A 17,799-nucleotide genomic window follows, 5' to 3' on the forward strand; every position below is an offset into this window, starting at 1 on the left:
TATGTGAAGAAATGTGCTTGACATGCAGTTGAAAACTTGGTTAATGGTAGCCATTATAATTAACAAAATATTTTGGTTTGGGTTTTTTTTTAGGCCACACCTCTTACTCATTTTGAGTTAGTTTCCTTGACCTCATCCACTCCTTGAAATCCATCATCTTAATTCCCTACCACCAGCTCCTGCTAAAGACCTCTCCCTGCCCAGCACCACCCTCCCTGCCTTCCTTCTTTCACACGTCCAGTTGGCCAGCATCACCAGCAGAGAAGACTCTCCCCCCTTCCTTCCAGGCCATTGTGCCAGTCAGTTCAGTTCAGTTCAGTCGCTCAGTCATGTCCGACTCTTTGCGACTCCATGAACCACAGCATGCCATGAACCACAGAATCTGCATGCCAGGCCTCCCTGTCCATCACCAACTCCCGAAGTTTACCCAAACTCATGTCCATGAGTCAGTGATGCCATCGAACCATCTCATCCTCTGTCATCCCCTTCTCCTCCTGCCCTCAATCTTTCCCAGCATCAGGGTCTTTTCAAATGAGTCAGATCTTCGCATCAGGTGGCCAAAGTATTGGAGTTTCAGCTTCAACATCAGTCCTTCCAATGAACACCCAGGACTGATCTCCTTTAGGATGGACTGGTTGGATCTCCTTGCAGTCCAAGGGACTCTCAAGAGTCTTTTCCAATACCACAGTTCAAAAGCATCAATTCTTTGGTGCTCAGCTTTCGTTATAGTCCAACTCTCACATCCATACATGACTACTGGAAAACTGTGCCGGTCCCCATGTGCCTTTTTAAATCACCACTCTGGTATGCTTTTGATGCTTCCTGGTGGCTCAGACAATAACGAATCTGCCTGCAATGCAGGAGATGTGGATTTGATCCCTGGGTTTGGAAGATCCCAGTGAAAGGAATGATAACCCACTCCAGTATTCTTGCCTAGAGAATTCCATCCAGACCCCTGGCAGACTATAGTCTATGGGGTCACAAAGAGCTGCACACAACTGAGTGACTGAGCATGCACACACAAGCCCATTAAATTCAAGGCTTTTCACAAGCCACTTGCCCTTGCTATCCTTAACTTCCCAGAGGGAGGAGGAACTAGCATCTTAGAGCACTAGACCCCACTCCTTAAAGCCCATTCTGCCTCCCCCAGCTTGTCCCTCGTCCTGCAGTAGTACAGATGTGCAGAGAGAAGCCTGCAGCCAGCCTAGGGCTAACCTTATCCTGCACCCCACCCCCAAGGGCGGTTAGTCGTTGACCCAACCATGTTGGGTGCCTTGAACACACTTGGGTAACTAGGCTTGTGCTACACGATATGATAGTTGGAGTAACACTACCCAGAGTAAAATTAAACCTCCGATCCTTGGGCTGTACAAAAAGAAACATATTTCTTACTCATGTGAAAGCAAAAATGAATGTGCCAGTTGGCAAGTAGCCTTCCATCTGGTCATTCAAAGATCCAGCCTCTTTCTCTCTGCGGATCCATCCTTTTCTCCAGTTTTGACTCCTTTGCCTTCAGACAGCCAATGAGGAAAGAGCACTGGAGGATCCTTGCATAGGAAGATTTTTATGAGTCATCACATCAGCTCACTTTCCATTGGCTACAACTCAGTAACCTAGCCATCACTAACTGCATGCAGCAGATGCTGGGGTATATAGAAAAAAGGGAGACAGGTTTGATGAAAAAATATGTGTGTGTGTTGTGTGATGGGTTAAACCAAGGAATAGAGCCTCCATCTTTGGCATCTATCAGACTGTCATTCGAGAATACTGATTCCTTATGTAGCTACTCTGAGCATTGATCAGTCTTCTCCAAGAACCTTCATAATTCAAGGCTGAAATCAATTCCAGGATCTAAGGTGCATGCATGCATGCATGCTAAGTCATTTCAGTCATGCCCAACTCATTGCAATCCTATGGACTGTAGCCTGCCAAGCTTCTCTGTCCATGGGATCCTCCAGGCAAGAATACTGGAGTGGGTTGCCATGCCCTTCTCCTCTATTCTAAGGTATGAATGTTGTATTCCCCAAATTTTATGATGTAGCAAAACCTCACTTTCTTACTTTTAGGGAGAATTTCTCTCAGCAAAATATTCCTTCTAAAAATTAATTAATTAATTAACTAATTAAGCAAATAAATAGGGAAAGAATTTTCAAAAGACTTTAGCAGGACATTTTAGGACAGTGGTTTCCAAAATTGGCTGAACATTATACTTACCTAGGAAACTGGCTTTAATGCAGTCTTGGATCCCATGCACAGAGATTCTGATCAATCACATACTGGACCCAAGAATATTTCTTTTTAAGTTTCCTAAGAAATTGAGAGAGGATCAACCACATGTGGAAAGTCACTGGCATAAAATGTCAGATCCAGCTGTCTTATGGACAAGAGAGGGAATCAAGTGACTGGAGAAGTGTCACTAGCTGTCCCCTTGTCAGCAATTATGTACTAAACCTTCATCGAGCACAGAGGATGGAAAGGGATGTATGATTCAGCCTCTTGCTGGGTCACAGGAGCTGCATGTGGGGGACATGGAGCATACCCACTGAGAGGCCAACAGCAACTCTCAGAGCATCGTGCTGGGTCTGACAGAGCGTGGCCGGTCTTCAGGTGGCTCAGTGACCTCCATGTGTCAGGGGAGCCATTATGGAGAAAATGGGCTTATTATATATATGCTGGGCCTTGAGGACAGTTTAGGTCTTAGGGAAATGGGAAAGGGACAAGGGTATTCCAGAGATGACCATCAGGATAAGCAGAGGCTTAGAGTCAGAAATGTTTTATGCGGGTTCAAGAATACTCAAGAGGATTCTATGTTGGAGAATCCTGGGCAATCTCCTTGGAGAGGGTGGATAGGAGGTCAAGTGTTTTGGACACCAGGCTGTGGGGTGCAGAGAGCCATTGGACACATAGATAAAATGGAGGATGGGAAACCAGAGTGTGGGGACTGTTGGAGGCTCTTTCGAGGGACCAAATGTAAACTCTGATCAGAGTGAAGCTTAGAGGAGGAGCTGGAGAAGGAGAGACCCCTTCTGCCACTGCCTACCAAATGGAACCATCAACCAGGACAGGCTTGGGTCAGGCAGAAGAGTGGGAGAGTGTGGCTGAGATCCTAGCAATGCAGTGTGCAGCCAGGCATTGATACATACAAATCAAACTGTTCTTTGCAACAGTGGGAGGATCTGGCCTTGTTTCTTTCTTAGAAAACATCCCAGATCATTGGAGCAAGGAGTAGATTAGCAATTCCAAGCTCTAAATCCTATTTCTAACACTGATTTACTGTGACATTTGAAAAAAGTTGTTGCTTTTGATTGCTAAATTTCCACAACCAAGAGTGCAGAGCAGTGAGATAGATCCGGCCTGTGAGCCTGGTTTAAGAAGTAATCGCTCAAAACAGCAGTAAGTGAACCGCTTTAGAATAACAGGATGTTCTGATCTGCTCAAGATTTTCTTGGTAATATCCACAGCTTGGTTTACAAGTCAACAGAGGCATATGTTTTTCATAACTTAGTGCCTCTGAAAAACAGCCATGTATTCTCAGTCCCTTCTCTCCCCAGGAACAAAGTCTGGAATTGAGGAGATACCTGAGCTGCTGATATTTGAAGCAAAGCAGCTAAACTTCTACCCTCACCCTCCTCCTGAATGATTCTCCTGTCCCCAGCTCTACCATTCTTTTCTAGGCACTCAGTTCTTCAAAGTCTTTCTTGATTCCTCTCACTGCCCAGGTTTGATGTTTTCTCAGGTTGTGAAGCTGTAGTTCTATGGGGGGCAGAACCAGTAAGGACTTTAGAAATCTCATGGTCAGTGAATAATATGAATAAAAAATCTGTCAGTATTCTCTGAGGTCAAGATCCATGTCTTACGCACCCCTATACTCCCAGCTCCAGACACAGTGCCTGACTCATAGGAGGTGCTCAAATAATCTTTTTTTGAAGGCAGAGGAGGAGATACATAATTTGTAATACTTCTCGAGGAGGTACAGATTTTTAATAGAAAATAATATAAACAAGGAACAATGAACTAGACTCTCCCATACTAAAGAAAGGCGTCCACTATGAAAATACTATTCTCCAAGCTAGGCTTCAACAGTACATGAATCAAGAACTTCCAGATGTTCAATCTGGATTTAGAAAAGGCAGAGGAACCAGAGATAAATTGCCAACATCCTTTGGCATAGAAAAATCAAGAGAATTTCAGAAAAAAACATCTACTTCTGCTTCATTGACTATGCCAAAGCCTTTGACTGTGTGGGTCACAGCAAGCTGTGGAAAATTCTGAAAGTGATAGGAATACCAGACTACCTTACCTGCCTCCTGAGAAATCTTTATGCAGGTCAAGAAGCAGCAGTTAGAACCAGACATGTAACAATGGACTGGTTCCAAATTGGGCAAAGAGTATGTCAAGGCTGTATATTGTCACCTGGCTTATTTAACTTACATGCAGACTACATCATGTGAAATGCCAGATTGGATAGAGCACAGGCTGGAATCAAGATTGCAGGGAGAAATATCAATAACCTCAGATATGCAGATGACACTGCCCTTATAGAAGAAAGTGAAAAGGAACTAACGAGCCTCCTGATGAAAGTTAAGAAGAGAGAAAAAAAAAATGACTGAAAATTCAACATTCAAAAAACTAAGATCATGGCATCCTGTCCCATCACTTCATGGCAAATAGATGGGGAAACATTGGAAACAGTGACAGACTTTATTTTGGGGGGCTCCAAAATCACTGCAGATGGTGACTAGCCATGAAATTAAAAGACGTTTGCTCCTTGAAAGAAAAGCTATGACCAACCTAGACAGCATATTAAAATGCAGAGACATTGCTTTACCGACAAAGATCTGTACAGTCAAAGCTCTGATCTTTCCAGTACTCATGTACAGATAGGAGAGTTGAGCCATAAAGAGAACTGAGCACCAAAGAATTAATGCTTTTGAACTTGGTGTTAAAGAAGACTCTTGAAAGTCCCCTGGACTGCAAGGAAATCCAACCAGTCCATCCTAAAGGAAATCAGTCCTGAATGTTCACTGGAAGGACTCATGCTGAAGCTGAAGCTCCAATTCAGCTTCAGTTCTTGAAGCTCCAAGAACTGACTCATTGGAAAAGACCTTGATGATGGGAAAGATTTAAGGAGAGAGGAGAAGGGGATAATAGAGGATGAGATGGTTGGATGGTGTCACTGACTCAATGGACATGAGTTTGAGTAAGCTCCAGGAGTTGGTGATGGACAGGGAGTCCTGGCGTGCTGCAGTTCATGAGGTTGCAAAGAGTCGGACATGACTGAGCGGCTGAACTGATGAAAATACTCACATTATATACTTTTTAAAAAAAATGAGATAGCACCTGAGAAGTTTCAGTGACTTCCCCAGGGTCCCACCAAGTATACAACCCATTCTTCATGTCACTCTACCTTTTGAAACTCAACCTCCCCAAGCAGAGAAGGCCACTTATTCACTCTCATGAAGATATTTGTGTCAGGTGAAGGGAGCCAGCGACCACCCTTCCCCTGGATTTCCTCTCCGTGGGGGGGGGGGGGGGGGGGCTGGGGTGGGCTGCCACCATCTCTAGCGCCATCATCTAAGGCCTCAAGCCACAGGCCACACAGAAGCAGGAGTGAAGGATGAGGTCTGTGTTGGAAATGCCTATGTGTCCTGAGAAAGGTGAAGCAGGTATCCCAGTATTTCTGAAATGAGAGGGTATGGGTGGTTTCCAGCTCTGGATGGCCCTCCAAGCCCCCAGTGGCTCCAAGGGGCTGGTTGTACTTCACCAGTAGCATGAAGGACCTATGTGCGTACTCAGTTGTTCAGTCACGTCTGACTCTTTGCCACCCCATGGACTGTAGTCTGCCAGGCTTCTCTGTATATGGGATTTTCTAGGCGAGAATACTGGAGTGGGTTGCCATTTCCTACTTCTGGGATCTTCCCAGCCCAGGGATTGAACCTACATCTCCTTCACTGGGAGGCAGATTCTTGACCATTTCACCACCTGGGAAGCCCAGTATGGAGGACGTGAGAGGATACATGAGATTAATGAATTTCAATGGTTCTGCAAGGGATGGCAAAAAAAAAGAAAAGTGAGCTGGGAAGCAAGAGGCCCGAATTCTCCCACCTTCCCTCAGCTACTGTATCCCTGTGTGACCTGGCAAGTCAGACGATGCTCCCAGAGGTCCCTGCCCTTCCTTCATAAGCTCTCTTCTTATGCTGGCATCCCAGAGATAATCTAGCCTCAGTAACTCAGAAGGGGACATCCAACCCAAGAAGCTGGCTTTCTCAAGTGTACACACTCTCTATCTCTCCCTCCCTCTCTCCCTGGGAAAATGCATTAATTCTCCTTCCTTGGGGGCTGCTCGTGGGGCAGGTATTTTTGTGCATTTTGTGTATTTTGGCCCTCCCTCGATGGGCTAGGGCTCCAGGAAGCAAGATCTCCCTTTCAGCTTTCCTCCTGAAAGCCTGGGGCCCAGAGGGAACTCGATATATAGGACCCAAAATGAGAGAGTGAAAGAGCAAACTGGGAACCTGCTAGTTCAGGGCTTCTCCCCACTCTGTGGCCTGGCAGAATATCCTTGTTCCTTTCTGATGGGTGACATGCCAGAGCAAATGTGGGAACCAGACCTGTAAGTGTCAGCCTCCAAAATGAGCAGAGACAGCCAGCACCTGGAAGGCTGGGACAGAGAACGTTGAAGAGCGAGCGATTCTCCACGCTTGCACGGCCAGACTGAAAATTCATTTTCTCCCCTATTCCACCCCAAAGGGCTCCCTCACAGAAGCCAGATTCACTGTGAAAGAGCTCTGTGGCCCTTATTAGCCCTGGAATTACTCTGTATTGACTCTCCCCCGCCACAACACTGTTCTTAGTTTCATTTTGCCCGGAGAGGAGAGCAAGTCAGGAGATGGTAAATTACTCTGTGAGTGGGACCTCGAGGGGAACAGGGGTCTCCCAGTGATGACTCTGGCCTTGAATGTCCAGCCCACCCCTACTCTCCTGTGCCAGAGCCAAAGATTCCTAGCATCAGGACACAAGAGCCCAGCCCTAGCCAAACTGATCCCAGCCAGGGCTGGTTCCAGGGCCCCAAGGCTGGCCATCAGCCCCTCCTCTTCCAGCAGTAACTGAAGTCAATTACACAGATAATAGGATGGGTCCAGAGGGCTTTGTCATCACATACATTATTCTAATAGAAATGCATACAGTGGCCCGAGCTTTTTGACAGTCCATTTTAGAAGACTTTTGCCGAGCAAATCAAGTGCACAGTGAGAAACCGGAGAAAGCATTTTTCCTCAGCAGCATCTCCCCTTCCTATCCTAAGCAGACAGAGCCCAGATGAGCCCCAGCTGCGGAGAGGGAGGTGGAGCGCTCTGCCTTCCAAGCACACTAAGTGCTCTACCGAGGAATCCAAGACGCTGTGCCATCCATTAAACGCCTGTTACCCAGCCCGGCCATCCTTTCTAGTCTCCCTGCAAAGCCTCCCTATTCCCTCAGTCCACATTCAGACACACACCTTTTTGTCAGCTACTTAGAATCATTAAGGGAACTTAATTAGGTTTCTCAGTCCCTCAGGCTGGCAGGGTGGCAAATAAGGCATTATATCCACTGTCCATTAACAGTCTGATGCCTGAGCGGGATTGTGCATTTTCTGAGCTGTGCGTGAGTTGCCTGCACATCACCCAGGCAGAGATCGGCCCCATGCGTCTGGGAGCAACCAATACCAAGGCCACCCCTCTAAACCTGGCCCTCTGCCCCAGTGGCCACCTCCCAGAAACTCCCAACCCCCAGGTCAGTTTTCAACAGGCCTCTCTGTAAAGCTGAGTAAGATGGAGTCAGGGGATGTGTTCTTTATGCAAAGCCAGGCTCCAACTAAGATCTCTAGCCAAGCGTGTTTTAGCAACAAGCTCCAAACGCCACTGGCTGGAAAAAATGGAAAAAGGCAGCATCACCTAAGCCATCAAAAGTATCTTCTTTGGAGAAAGAGAAAGAGCTGAGCAGGTGTGAACCACAGAGGGGCAAGGAATGAGGTCTCCACTGCGGAGGGCTGGACAGAGGGTCTCAACTGCCATGTTCTGAAATGGCACAGCTCGGTGAAGAAGCTGGATGAGCACCAGGGAGCTGGCTCTTCCTTCCCCCTGCCTAGGGTGCCCGTGGAGAGGGAGAGCAAGGCTCGGCCAGCCATGAGGCTTTGCTTCCTTTCCCCACACAGAGCAAAGGCTTTAGGGGCAGCATAGTGACCTGTGCATGTGTTAGAACCACCCGGCCCCTGCCATCTGGGCAGTAATGCGGCATGGACCTTGTTCACCTCAGACCCAGAGCAGGCTGCCTATATGTGCAAAACCCAAGACCCAAGATCTTGGCTGGCTCTGTAAAGTGATTTAGGGTCTGTACTTTGGGGAAGCTCAACAGTGAAGAGTAGTTAGACCAGAAAGACTCTGAGAGCCTTGAGGACTCCCACCATCTCCAGAAAGGAGAGCAAGCAGAGCCAGGAGTAAACTCTTCTTCACTTGTTGTTGTTCAATTACTAAGTTGTGTCCAATTCTTTGTGACCCCCTGGACTGCAGCAATCCAGTCTTCCCTGTCCTTCACTATTTGCCGGAGTTTATGCAAACTAGTGTCCATTGAGTCAGTGATGCCATCCAACCATCTCATCCTCTGTTGTCCCCTTCTCCTCCTGCCTTCAATTTTTCCCAGCATCAGGGTCAGTCGGCTCTTCGCATCAGGTGGCCAAAGTATTGGAGCTTTAGCAGCAGTTCTTCCAATGAACAGTCAGAGTTGATTTCCTTTAGGATTGACTGGTTTGATCTCCTTGCTGTCTGAGGGACTCTCAAGAGTCTTCTTCGGCAAAAACACACAATTCGATGCCATCCAAAGTAAAGAAGCCTGAATCTGGGTGGCCCTGATGGCCACCTGGTCTCTTGGCCAGTGCCCCCACCAGCAGGAAGCTCCCAGACTGGGTCTTCTGTCATGTCCTGCCCCATCACCAGCATCCTCAGACCCCTTTCCCAGACTGTCTCGCTTCACCCCTGCCCTCCTCTGCTTCCTAGCGTGGCCCACCTTTGTCCCACCTGTCCCTTTCCTGCAGTTTCTAGAGTCTGGAGCATTGGGGAAGAACTGGCAGCATGGCCTCCTGGGTGGACAGAGGCAGCATCACATGTTTACATCTGATTCGGCATCTGATTGAGTCTTCTCTGATTGTTATGAGTGTTCCTGACTCAAAATATGTGCAATTCCCAGTGTCAATCAAACTCTTTTAAACAGCAGCTGCCACTGCCGTTGCCTTGCAGAGCACTTTAGAAACTCTTCTATTTAGAAACCATTCGAGCACCAGCTTGCATCCTGCCATCCATGCTAAGAGGCCCAGGGGCTGGCTGAGAACTTTGCAGCTCTCAATTGCTCAGTCATAAGAAAGAAGGCAGGAGGGGGCAGGGAGAGCAGAGGGGCAAGAGAAGACGTGCATTTAGGGCAAGGGCTCAATTAGGGGTAACAGGGATTATGGCCCTTGCCCCCACGCTCCACAGGTACCGGATGTCACTTACTTGCTGGGGCACCCCAGGCCCTCCCAGCAGGTAGTGCCATGATGCAGCTCGGCAGTGAAACCAGTGCCTGACCTGGCCCCTTGGCCTCTGGAGGTCAGACTAGGAGATGACGGCCAGAGTGGAAAATTGGAAAGGTGGACAGAGGACCCCTTCCCCACTGCTGTGCAGGAGCATTGGGCAGCTTGGCCTCCCTGCTCTTCCACCTGGGAGCAGGATTCTTTCCGGTCATCCTCTCCAAGTAGACCTCTAAGTACCTGTTTTCCTGCTGCCTCAGAGCTGTGTTTCCTTCATCTCTGAAACTGCAAGACCGCACTATTACAGCACTTGCTTGTCCCTTGAGAATCCTGGGTCTGGCTGTGTCTGAGGGTTACACAGGCTCCAGTCCAGAGTCCATCTATACACCATGTCCTCTGGGGAGATCCAGGGAAACCATAGCTCTGACCTTGCCAAGACTCTTGGAGAAACCCGATGCAGGTGTGTGAGACCTACAGGCCTCTCACCATCTTGTCCTCCTTCCACACCCCTCACACTGGAGCTCGGGGGGCCCTCTCCCACTCTGACCCACCCCCCAGTCCAGCTCCTCTCCTGGAGACCCCCTCCCCTCACTGTTCTCCATCCCCATGTCCATGTCTTTGAGTCCTTTCCTTCCTTCAGAACCAACCTGAAGACTACCTCCTCTGTGATGTGCTTGCATCCCCCCAACCTGGTGGAGTGCCTCCTTCCTCTGAGCTCTCAGAGCATCTTACCTGCACCTCTTGTGTGGCATTCACCTCCTTCTAACTGATTCTCCATCCTTGGTCTCTCCACTGGTCAAGAAGCAATTTGAAGGCAGCATTCCTATCTGATTTCTTTTAGAATCCCTTAGAGATCTAAAGTAGGATCCAGTGGATAGACATGAGAGGTGTATGTGAATGAAAATCCTTTCAGTAGATGCTTTTCAAGGTCATAATGAAAGATGCCTCTCAGGGGCAAGTGCCAGGTGCCAACAGCTGACCAGACATGTCAGGTGGGTTCGTGTGTTGCCCACACCTCATGCACAGGCATCCAGCCCAGGTGTCCCAGAACAGGCTTTGGGGATCCTCCACTGGGCATGCATCTTTCCACACTCAGCCAACCACCAACCCTCTTCACATATCTGTCCTAATGGGGCTTGTGACCCCATCATGGGGAGTGTGGCCTGGGTTGGCCATGAGTATAACAGACTCAGTCGTTTCCTCTTTAGAACTGACCAGATTGAGACCATCTAGGTGTGACTTTCAAATAAGGACTGTTTGTGAGTGAGCAGATTTCACCTGACAGGTGAAGGCATAGATGGAGTTACTGTACACAAACGCATATTTAGATAAAAGTTTGCCTTTGATTTTAAGTCTTCCTCCCACCAGAGACAGTAATTCTTCTCTGACCCCAGCATCTAACCCTTCTGCGTGTGGAGCAGAGGTCATCTGCTCATGGGCACAATGAGGGCTTCTACCCCTGTGGCCGTTCACTCACTGACTGACTACTCTGCTTTAAGTCTCTATAGATTTGCCTGTTTTAAATGTTTCATATAAATGGAAAAATGTATGTGAATAGGGTCATGAAGTCTTTAATTACTGTCTGGCTTCTTTAACTTAGTATAAAGGTTTTTTTTTTCCATTTATTTTTATTAGTTGGAGGCCAACCATTTCACAACATTGCAGTGGGTTTTGTCATACATTGACATGAATCAGCCATGGAGTTACATGTATTCCCCATCCCGATCCCCCCTCCCACCTCCCTCTCCACCCGATTCCTCTGGGTCTTCCCAGTGCACCAGGCCCGAGCACTTGTCTCATGCATCCCACCTGGGCTGGTGATCTGTTTCACTATAGATAATGTTCATGCTGTTCTCTCAAAACATCCCACCCTCGCCTTCTCCCACAGAGTCCAAAAGTCTGTTCTGTACATCTGTGTCTCTTTTTCCATTTTGCATATAGGGTTATCATTACCATCTTTCTAAATTCCATATATATGTGTTAGTATACTATAATGTTCTTTATCTTTCTGGCTTACTTCACTGTGTATAATGGGCTCCAGTTTCATCCATCTCATTAGAACTGATTCAGATGAATTCTTTATAACACCTGAGTAATATTCCATGGTGTATATGTACCACAGCTTCCTCATCCATTCGTCTGCTGATGGGCATCTAGGTTGCTTCCATGTCCTGGCTATTATAAACAGTGCTGCGATGAACACTGGGGTGCACATGTCTCTTTCAGATCTGGTTTCCTCAGTGTGTATGCCCAGGAGTGGGATTGCTGGGTCATATGGCAGTTCTATTTCCAGTTTTTTAAGAAATCTCCACACTGTTCTCCATAGTGGCTGTACTAGTTTGCATTCCCACCAACAGTGTAAGAGGGTTCCCTTTTCTTCACACCCTCTCCAGCATTTATTGCTTGTAGACTTTTGGATAGCAGCCATCCTGACTGGAGTGTAATGGTACCTCATTGTGGTTTTGATTTGCATTTCTCTGATAATGAGTGATGTTGAGCATCTTTTCATGTGTTTGTTAGCCATCTGTATGTCTTCTTTGGAGAAATGTCTGTTTAGTTCTTTGGCCCATTTTTTGATTGGTTCATTTATTTTTCTGGAGTTGAGCTGGAGGAGTTGCTTGTATATTTTTGAGATTAATCCTTTGTCTGTTGCTTCGTTTGCTATTATTTTCTCCCAATCTGAGGGCTGTCTTTTCACCTTACTTACAGTTTCCTTTGTTGTGCAAAAGCTTTTAAGTTTCATTAGGTCCCATTTGTTTATTTTTGCTTTTATTTCCAATATTCTGGGAGGTGGGTCATAGAGGATCCTCCTGTGATTCATGTCAGAGAGTGTTTTTCCTATGTTCTCCTCTAGGAGTTTTATAGTTTCTGGTCTTACATTTAGATCTTTAATCCATTTTGAGTTTATCTTTGTGTATGGTGTTAGAAAGTGTTCTAGTTCACTCTTTTACAGGTGGTTGACCAGTTTTCCCAGCACCACTTGTTAAAGAAGTTGTCTTTTTTCCATTGTATATCCTTGCCTCCTTTGTCGAAGATAAGGTGTCCAAAGGTTCATGGATTTATCTCTGGGCTTTCTATTCTGTTCCATTGATCTATATTTCTGTCTTTGTGCCAGTACAATACTGTCTTGATGACTGTGGCTTTGTAGTAGAGTCTGAAGTCAGGCAGGTTGATTCCTCCAGTTCCATTCTTCTTTCTCAAGATTACTTTGGCTCTTCGAGGTTTTTTGTATTTCCATACAAATTGTGAAATTATTTGTTCTAGTTCTGTGAAGAATATTGTTGGTAGCTTGATAGGGATTTCATTGAATCTATAGATTGCAATCTACAGTATGGGTAGTATATGGGTAGTATAGCCATTTTGACAATATTGATTCTTCCAATCCATGAACACTGTATATTTCTCCATCTGTTTGTGTCCTCTTTGATTTCTTTCATCAGTGTTTTATAATTTTCTATGTATAAGTCTTTTGTTTCTTTAGGTAGATATACTCCTAAGTATTTTATTCTTTTTGTTGCAATGGTGAATGGTATAGTTTCCTTAATTTCTCTTTCTGTTTTCTCATTGTTAGTGTATAGGAATGCAAGAGATTTCTGTGTGTTAATTTTATATCCTGCAACTTGACTGTATTCATTGATTAGCTCTAGTAATTTTCTGGTAGAGTCTTTAGGGTTTTCTATGTAGAGGATCATGTCATCTGCAAACAGCGAGTCTCACTTCTTCTTTTCCTATCTGGATTCATTTTACTTCTTTTTCTGCTCTGATTGCTGTGGCCAAAACTTCCAAAACTATGTTGAATAGTAGTGGTGAGAGTGGGCACCCTTGTCTTGTTCCTGATTTCAGGGGAAATGCTTTCAGTTTTTCACCATTGAGGGTAACGCTCGCTGTGGGTTTGTCATATATAGCTTTTATTATGTTGAGGTATGTTCCTTCTATTCCTGCTTTCTGGAGAGTTTTAATCATAAATGAGTGTTGAATTTTGTCAAAGGCTTTCTCTGCATCTATTGAGGTAATCATATGGTTTTTATCTTTCAATTTGTTAATGTGGTGTATTACATTGATTGATTTGTGGATATTAAAGAATCCTTGCATTCCTGGGATAAAGCCCACTTGGTCACGGTGTATGGTTTTTTTTTAATATGTTGTTGGATTCTGTTTGCTAGAATTTTGTTAAGGATTTTTGCATCTATGTTCATCAGTGATATTGGCCTGTAGTTTTCTTTTTTTGTGGCATCTTTGTCTGGTTTTGGAACTAGAGTGATGGTGGCCTCATAGAATGAGTTTGGAAGTTTACCTTCTTCTGCAATTTTCTGGAAGAGTTTGAGTAAGATAGGTGTTAGCTCTTCTCTAAATTTTTGGTAGAATTCAGCTGTGAAGCCATCTGGTCCTGGGCTTTTGTTTGCTGGAAGATATCTGATTACAGTTTCGATTTCCTTGCTTGTGATGGCTCTGTTAAGATCTTCTATAAAGTTTTTGAGATCCATCTATTTTGTAGCTTTTAACTATGTGGATGTGCTCAGTCACTCCAGTCATGTCCAACTCTTTGAGATTCCATGTACTGTAACCCACCAGGCTCTTCTGCCCTTGGATTTCTCCAGGCAAGAATACCGGAGTGAGTTGCCATGCCCTCTTCCAGGGGATCTTCCTGACTCAGGGATTGAACCCTTGTCTTCTGCATCTCCTGCATTGCAGGCAGATTCTCTACAACTGAGCCACCAAGGAAGCCCCACCTAGAACTACACCCATTCCTTTTTATCAGGGATAGTATTCCACAGTATGTGGTTCATCCAGTCACCAATTGATGGGCATAGTTGTCTCTCTTGATATTTTAACATCCATACCAGAGGCTGTGCATGTTTCTGCAGGTCCTCTAGGACTGACTTTCTGAAAGGTGGGAGAGTTTTTAAGTTCTGAGGAAATTCAGTTTACAGCAGGTCAGACCTGGTTGACTGAAGTCTTCCAGGAGCATGACTTCCCATGAAATGAATGAAAGGTATTTTCCATTTACCAGACTCTAAAGCCTCCCCTGGCCACAGTCCCAGGATCTGAACCTCCGAGGCTGTGAAAGAGATGGAAAGAAGCAGTATCTTATGGGTTTACTGTTAACACTTCCAGTCTACTCTATACTGCTTACAAACACCCCCAAAGATCATAGTCAAATCACTTAATATTTAGCAATCAGTCAGGCACTGCACAGACCAACCCCAGTCATCTCTGATACTGAACAAGCCCCAGGTTTCTCGAGACCCCGCTCTGTGTGAGGAGTAAACCCTTCAGTTGCTGGATAATGAGGAATCCAGGGGAGACAGGAGCAGATCAGGCTACCTGAGGTAATCAACAAACACAGGACACATGGGGGACAGATGCATCTGTGCCCATCAGTGGGCACAGAAGCATCTCAGTAGCTTAATAATGGCTTCAGCTCTGCCTGTGAGTACCAAAAGATATGGAGCCCAGCCCTTCTGTCCACCCTGTCCACACAGAAAACACAAACAGTCTCCTCAGACTCTCGGGGAGTTCTGGTCTCAGGCCCCAAGGCCCACATTTCATTAACCTGCAGAGCAGTCCCTCAGAGAAGGAAGTGCTCTGTGCTAGAAAAGTAGGGAGATGCTGACAGCTCCCCCTCACCACCTCCCTGGGGTGAGGGATTAGGTGAGCTGGGTCTTCACAATTAGATTGGGCAGGATGTTGAATCCTAAGATACGACACACCCCCGTCATCCCTCACACATTTTCTTGACATACATGCAGGTTCTGGCTACAGATTGTGGCGTGGTGGGGACAAGGATCCAGAGCCACGGTGGCCTTCGACGACATCTCCGTCAGCCTGGACTGCTACCTCACCAGTGAGCGCTCCCTGTCCCTTGCACTTGTCCCCCAGCCCAGACTATCCCAGCCTCACTGTCCCTCCTCACCCCAAGCCCTGGTCTCTCCCACCTTCCCTGGGGCATACTCCTCCCTGTCCCTTAAACCAGACCTCCCTTAACTCAGCCCGTGGGCTCTTCTCTACCCTATAGTCAGCGGGGAGGACAAGATGCCACAGAACACGGCACCCAAGTCAAGAAATCTGTTTGAGAGAAACCTGAACAATGAGCTGAAACCCTGGGTGAACCCATCGAAAGAAACCCCCATCTTTGACCCTACAGGTAAGAGTTCAACTCACATATCTGAGTGAAGTCATTTTTTGTTGCAAAAAGTAGAAAAAATATATATGCTGTGATTGGGGTGAGGAGCTGTGTTTAAAGAATAAAACGGTCAATCTTTAGGAAGAACATCACCTACACCCTGGTTAGTGAGCTTCAAGAGGAAGCTGTTTCTCTGGGAAAATAGAGCTTCTGGAATGTGTGCAAAGGAGCAAATGTCCTCCAAGCCAGGGAAATACCTAGGCCCCAACACAAAAGGGAGAAGCAAGCTGGTATCCTTTTCTCAACTCAGTCCTTCGAAACCACTCCAGACTTACTGAATAAAGCAAACCTTCCATTGATTTCTCCTCATAAAGAGGGCTGGGCCCAAGGTCAAGGATATCTGTTGCACAAAGGCAGACTAGCTCGTCAGTGGTGAAACCCCCAAAGCTTCAGGTTCAATGAATTTCCCCAAAGCTCAGCTCCCCTTTGAAGCTGTTCAATTCAGCCTCCCATGGGCTGGAAGACCTCTTGTGGGCCCTTGCTGCTTCAAACACAGGGGTCTTCAGCATCTGGCCCTAAACCATGGATGTGACTTCTCAGCTGTTCTGTACCAGGAGGAAGTCTCTTGGAATGAGTCTCCAAACCCATTGGAGGTTGGTCGGCAATTATTAGATCTGTGAGCCCAGCCCCAGAGAAGTTGATGCAGGCCACCCAGCCCAACACTAGCAGGTCGAGGGGATCACCCAGGGGAGTGCTGTTACATGGAGGTGTGAGGCTCCATCCAGCATGAGTAACTCATAGAGGCAGGGGTACAGCTACAGTCCACCCATCCTCTTTTTCCTATAAAAGGTAATTCTGTATTAAGATAGCAAGAGATAAATGATAGTCTCTAATTTCTACTTTTAATGTGAAATCTTTGTTGAGTGCAAAGTACAGAAAAAGAAAGTAAAGTTTATGTCTTTTCACTAAATTCATTGACCCTCAACTTATTAAACAAATATTAGCTTTGCTTTGTCTTTGAAGAAAGAAACCCTTTCATTTCCTCCCCCTAAAATGCTGTCCCAGAATTAACTCTCATCCCTTCCAGGTTCCACCAGATCTAATCCAGCCACCAAACCAGAGGAAAGAGTTTGTTGCTTTTCCCATCACCTTCCCCCTTTCCTCCCTTCACCTGAGCTAGAACCTCAAAAAATCTTGTCTTTTTTTCATGCAACAGGGAACCTGGTCTCCTAAACCATAATCTCTACTTCCCCCTCTGCCCTGTGGTTTGCAAAAAACATCTAACATGATGGGGGCAGCTTTCTATTAATCGTTCAACACCCTCCCCACCCCCCATCCCAGTGACTCACCTCCATAGCCCTTGGTTAACCACTGCCTCCCTGCGATAAATATAGGACATATCCAGCTAACACGACTGCAAGCCCCACTTCTCATCACCACCAGCCCTGATTACATAGCAGGGGCTCCAGAAACACTTATCGATTGACTGTGGGCGATTGATGCTTGAGCACAATCCTCCAAAGTCTGCAGCGGCTTCCTCGCAGTCATCCACCCTGCCTGACTCCCAGGTTTATTACCATGTAACTCCCACTGGCCCTAAAAGGCTGATCAATAAGGGTCTGCCCAGTGGCCACTCAGACTAATGAAATTTCACAGTGGCTCGAAAGTGGCAGTGCCCCACCACCACCTCCAGATAAAATTAGGAGAAAGTGGAGGCCTGAGAGGGTGGAGATGCCCAGGGCTGGGACAAAACCTTCCTCTGCTGCCTGACCCCAGCCTCAGGGCAGGAGTGTCAACAAGTGTCTGTGGGTCAGTGTTCTAGCTCTAGACCCCTTCCAGAGTGACCCCAACTCGAAAGGAAGAGGATGCTGAGGCAAACACATTCCCAAGCAGCCTTAGTAGCCTCCTCAGGCAGGTTTTAGAGAACCAAACAGAGCCTGTGCTTCCCCAGGAGCCCACATTAGGAAGTAGTTCAGGTGAGTGAGGAGCTGAGGCGGGCTTCTGACACCCCTTCCCAGCTCTGTTCCTGTAGCAGGAGGCATCTCCCCCATCTGATGGGCCTGCCAGGGTGAGGGTATCTGTCTTCATCCGGAGGATTAATGAGGGGAGAGGGAGCAGGGCCTCCTTTTCCCACCTTCTGCAC

General features: G+C 46.6%; 1 protein-coding gene across 2 annotated transcripts in view; it reads left to right on the forward strand.

Annotated features, from left to right (window-relative positions):
- The window catches only part of ALK (ALK receptor tyrosine kinase), a 724,846-nt gene that overhangs the window by 632,289 nt on the left and 74,758 nt on the right, over positions 1-17,799 (forward strand). For both annotated transcript variants that reach the window (XM_070449831.1, XM_070449826.1), the window contains exons 10-11: positions 15,283-15,377; positions 15,549-15,677. In XM_070449831.1, the coding sequence (XP_070305932.1) occupies positions 15,283-15,377; positions 15,549-15,677 (224 nt within the window). The remainder of the gene's footprint in view (positions 1-15,282; positions 15,378-15,548; positions 15,678-17,799) is intronic.

The sequence above is a fragment of the Odocoileus virginianus genome, chromosome 2 (genome assembly GCF_023699985.2).
Source record: "Odocoileus virginianus isolate 20LAN1187 ecotype Illinois chromosome 2, Ovbor_1.2, whole genome shotgun sequence".
NCBI classification, from domain to species: Eukaryota; Metazoa; Chordata; class Mammalia; order Artiodactyla; family Cervidae; genus Odocoileus; species Odocoileus virginianus.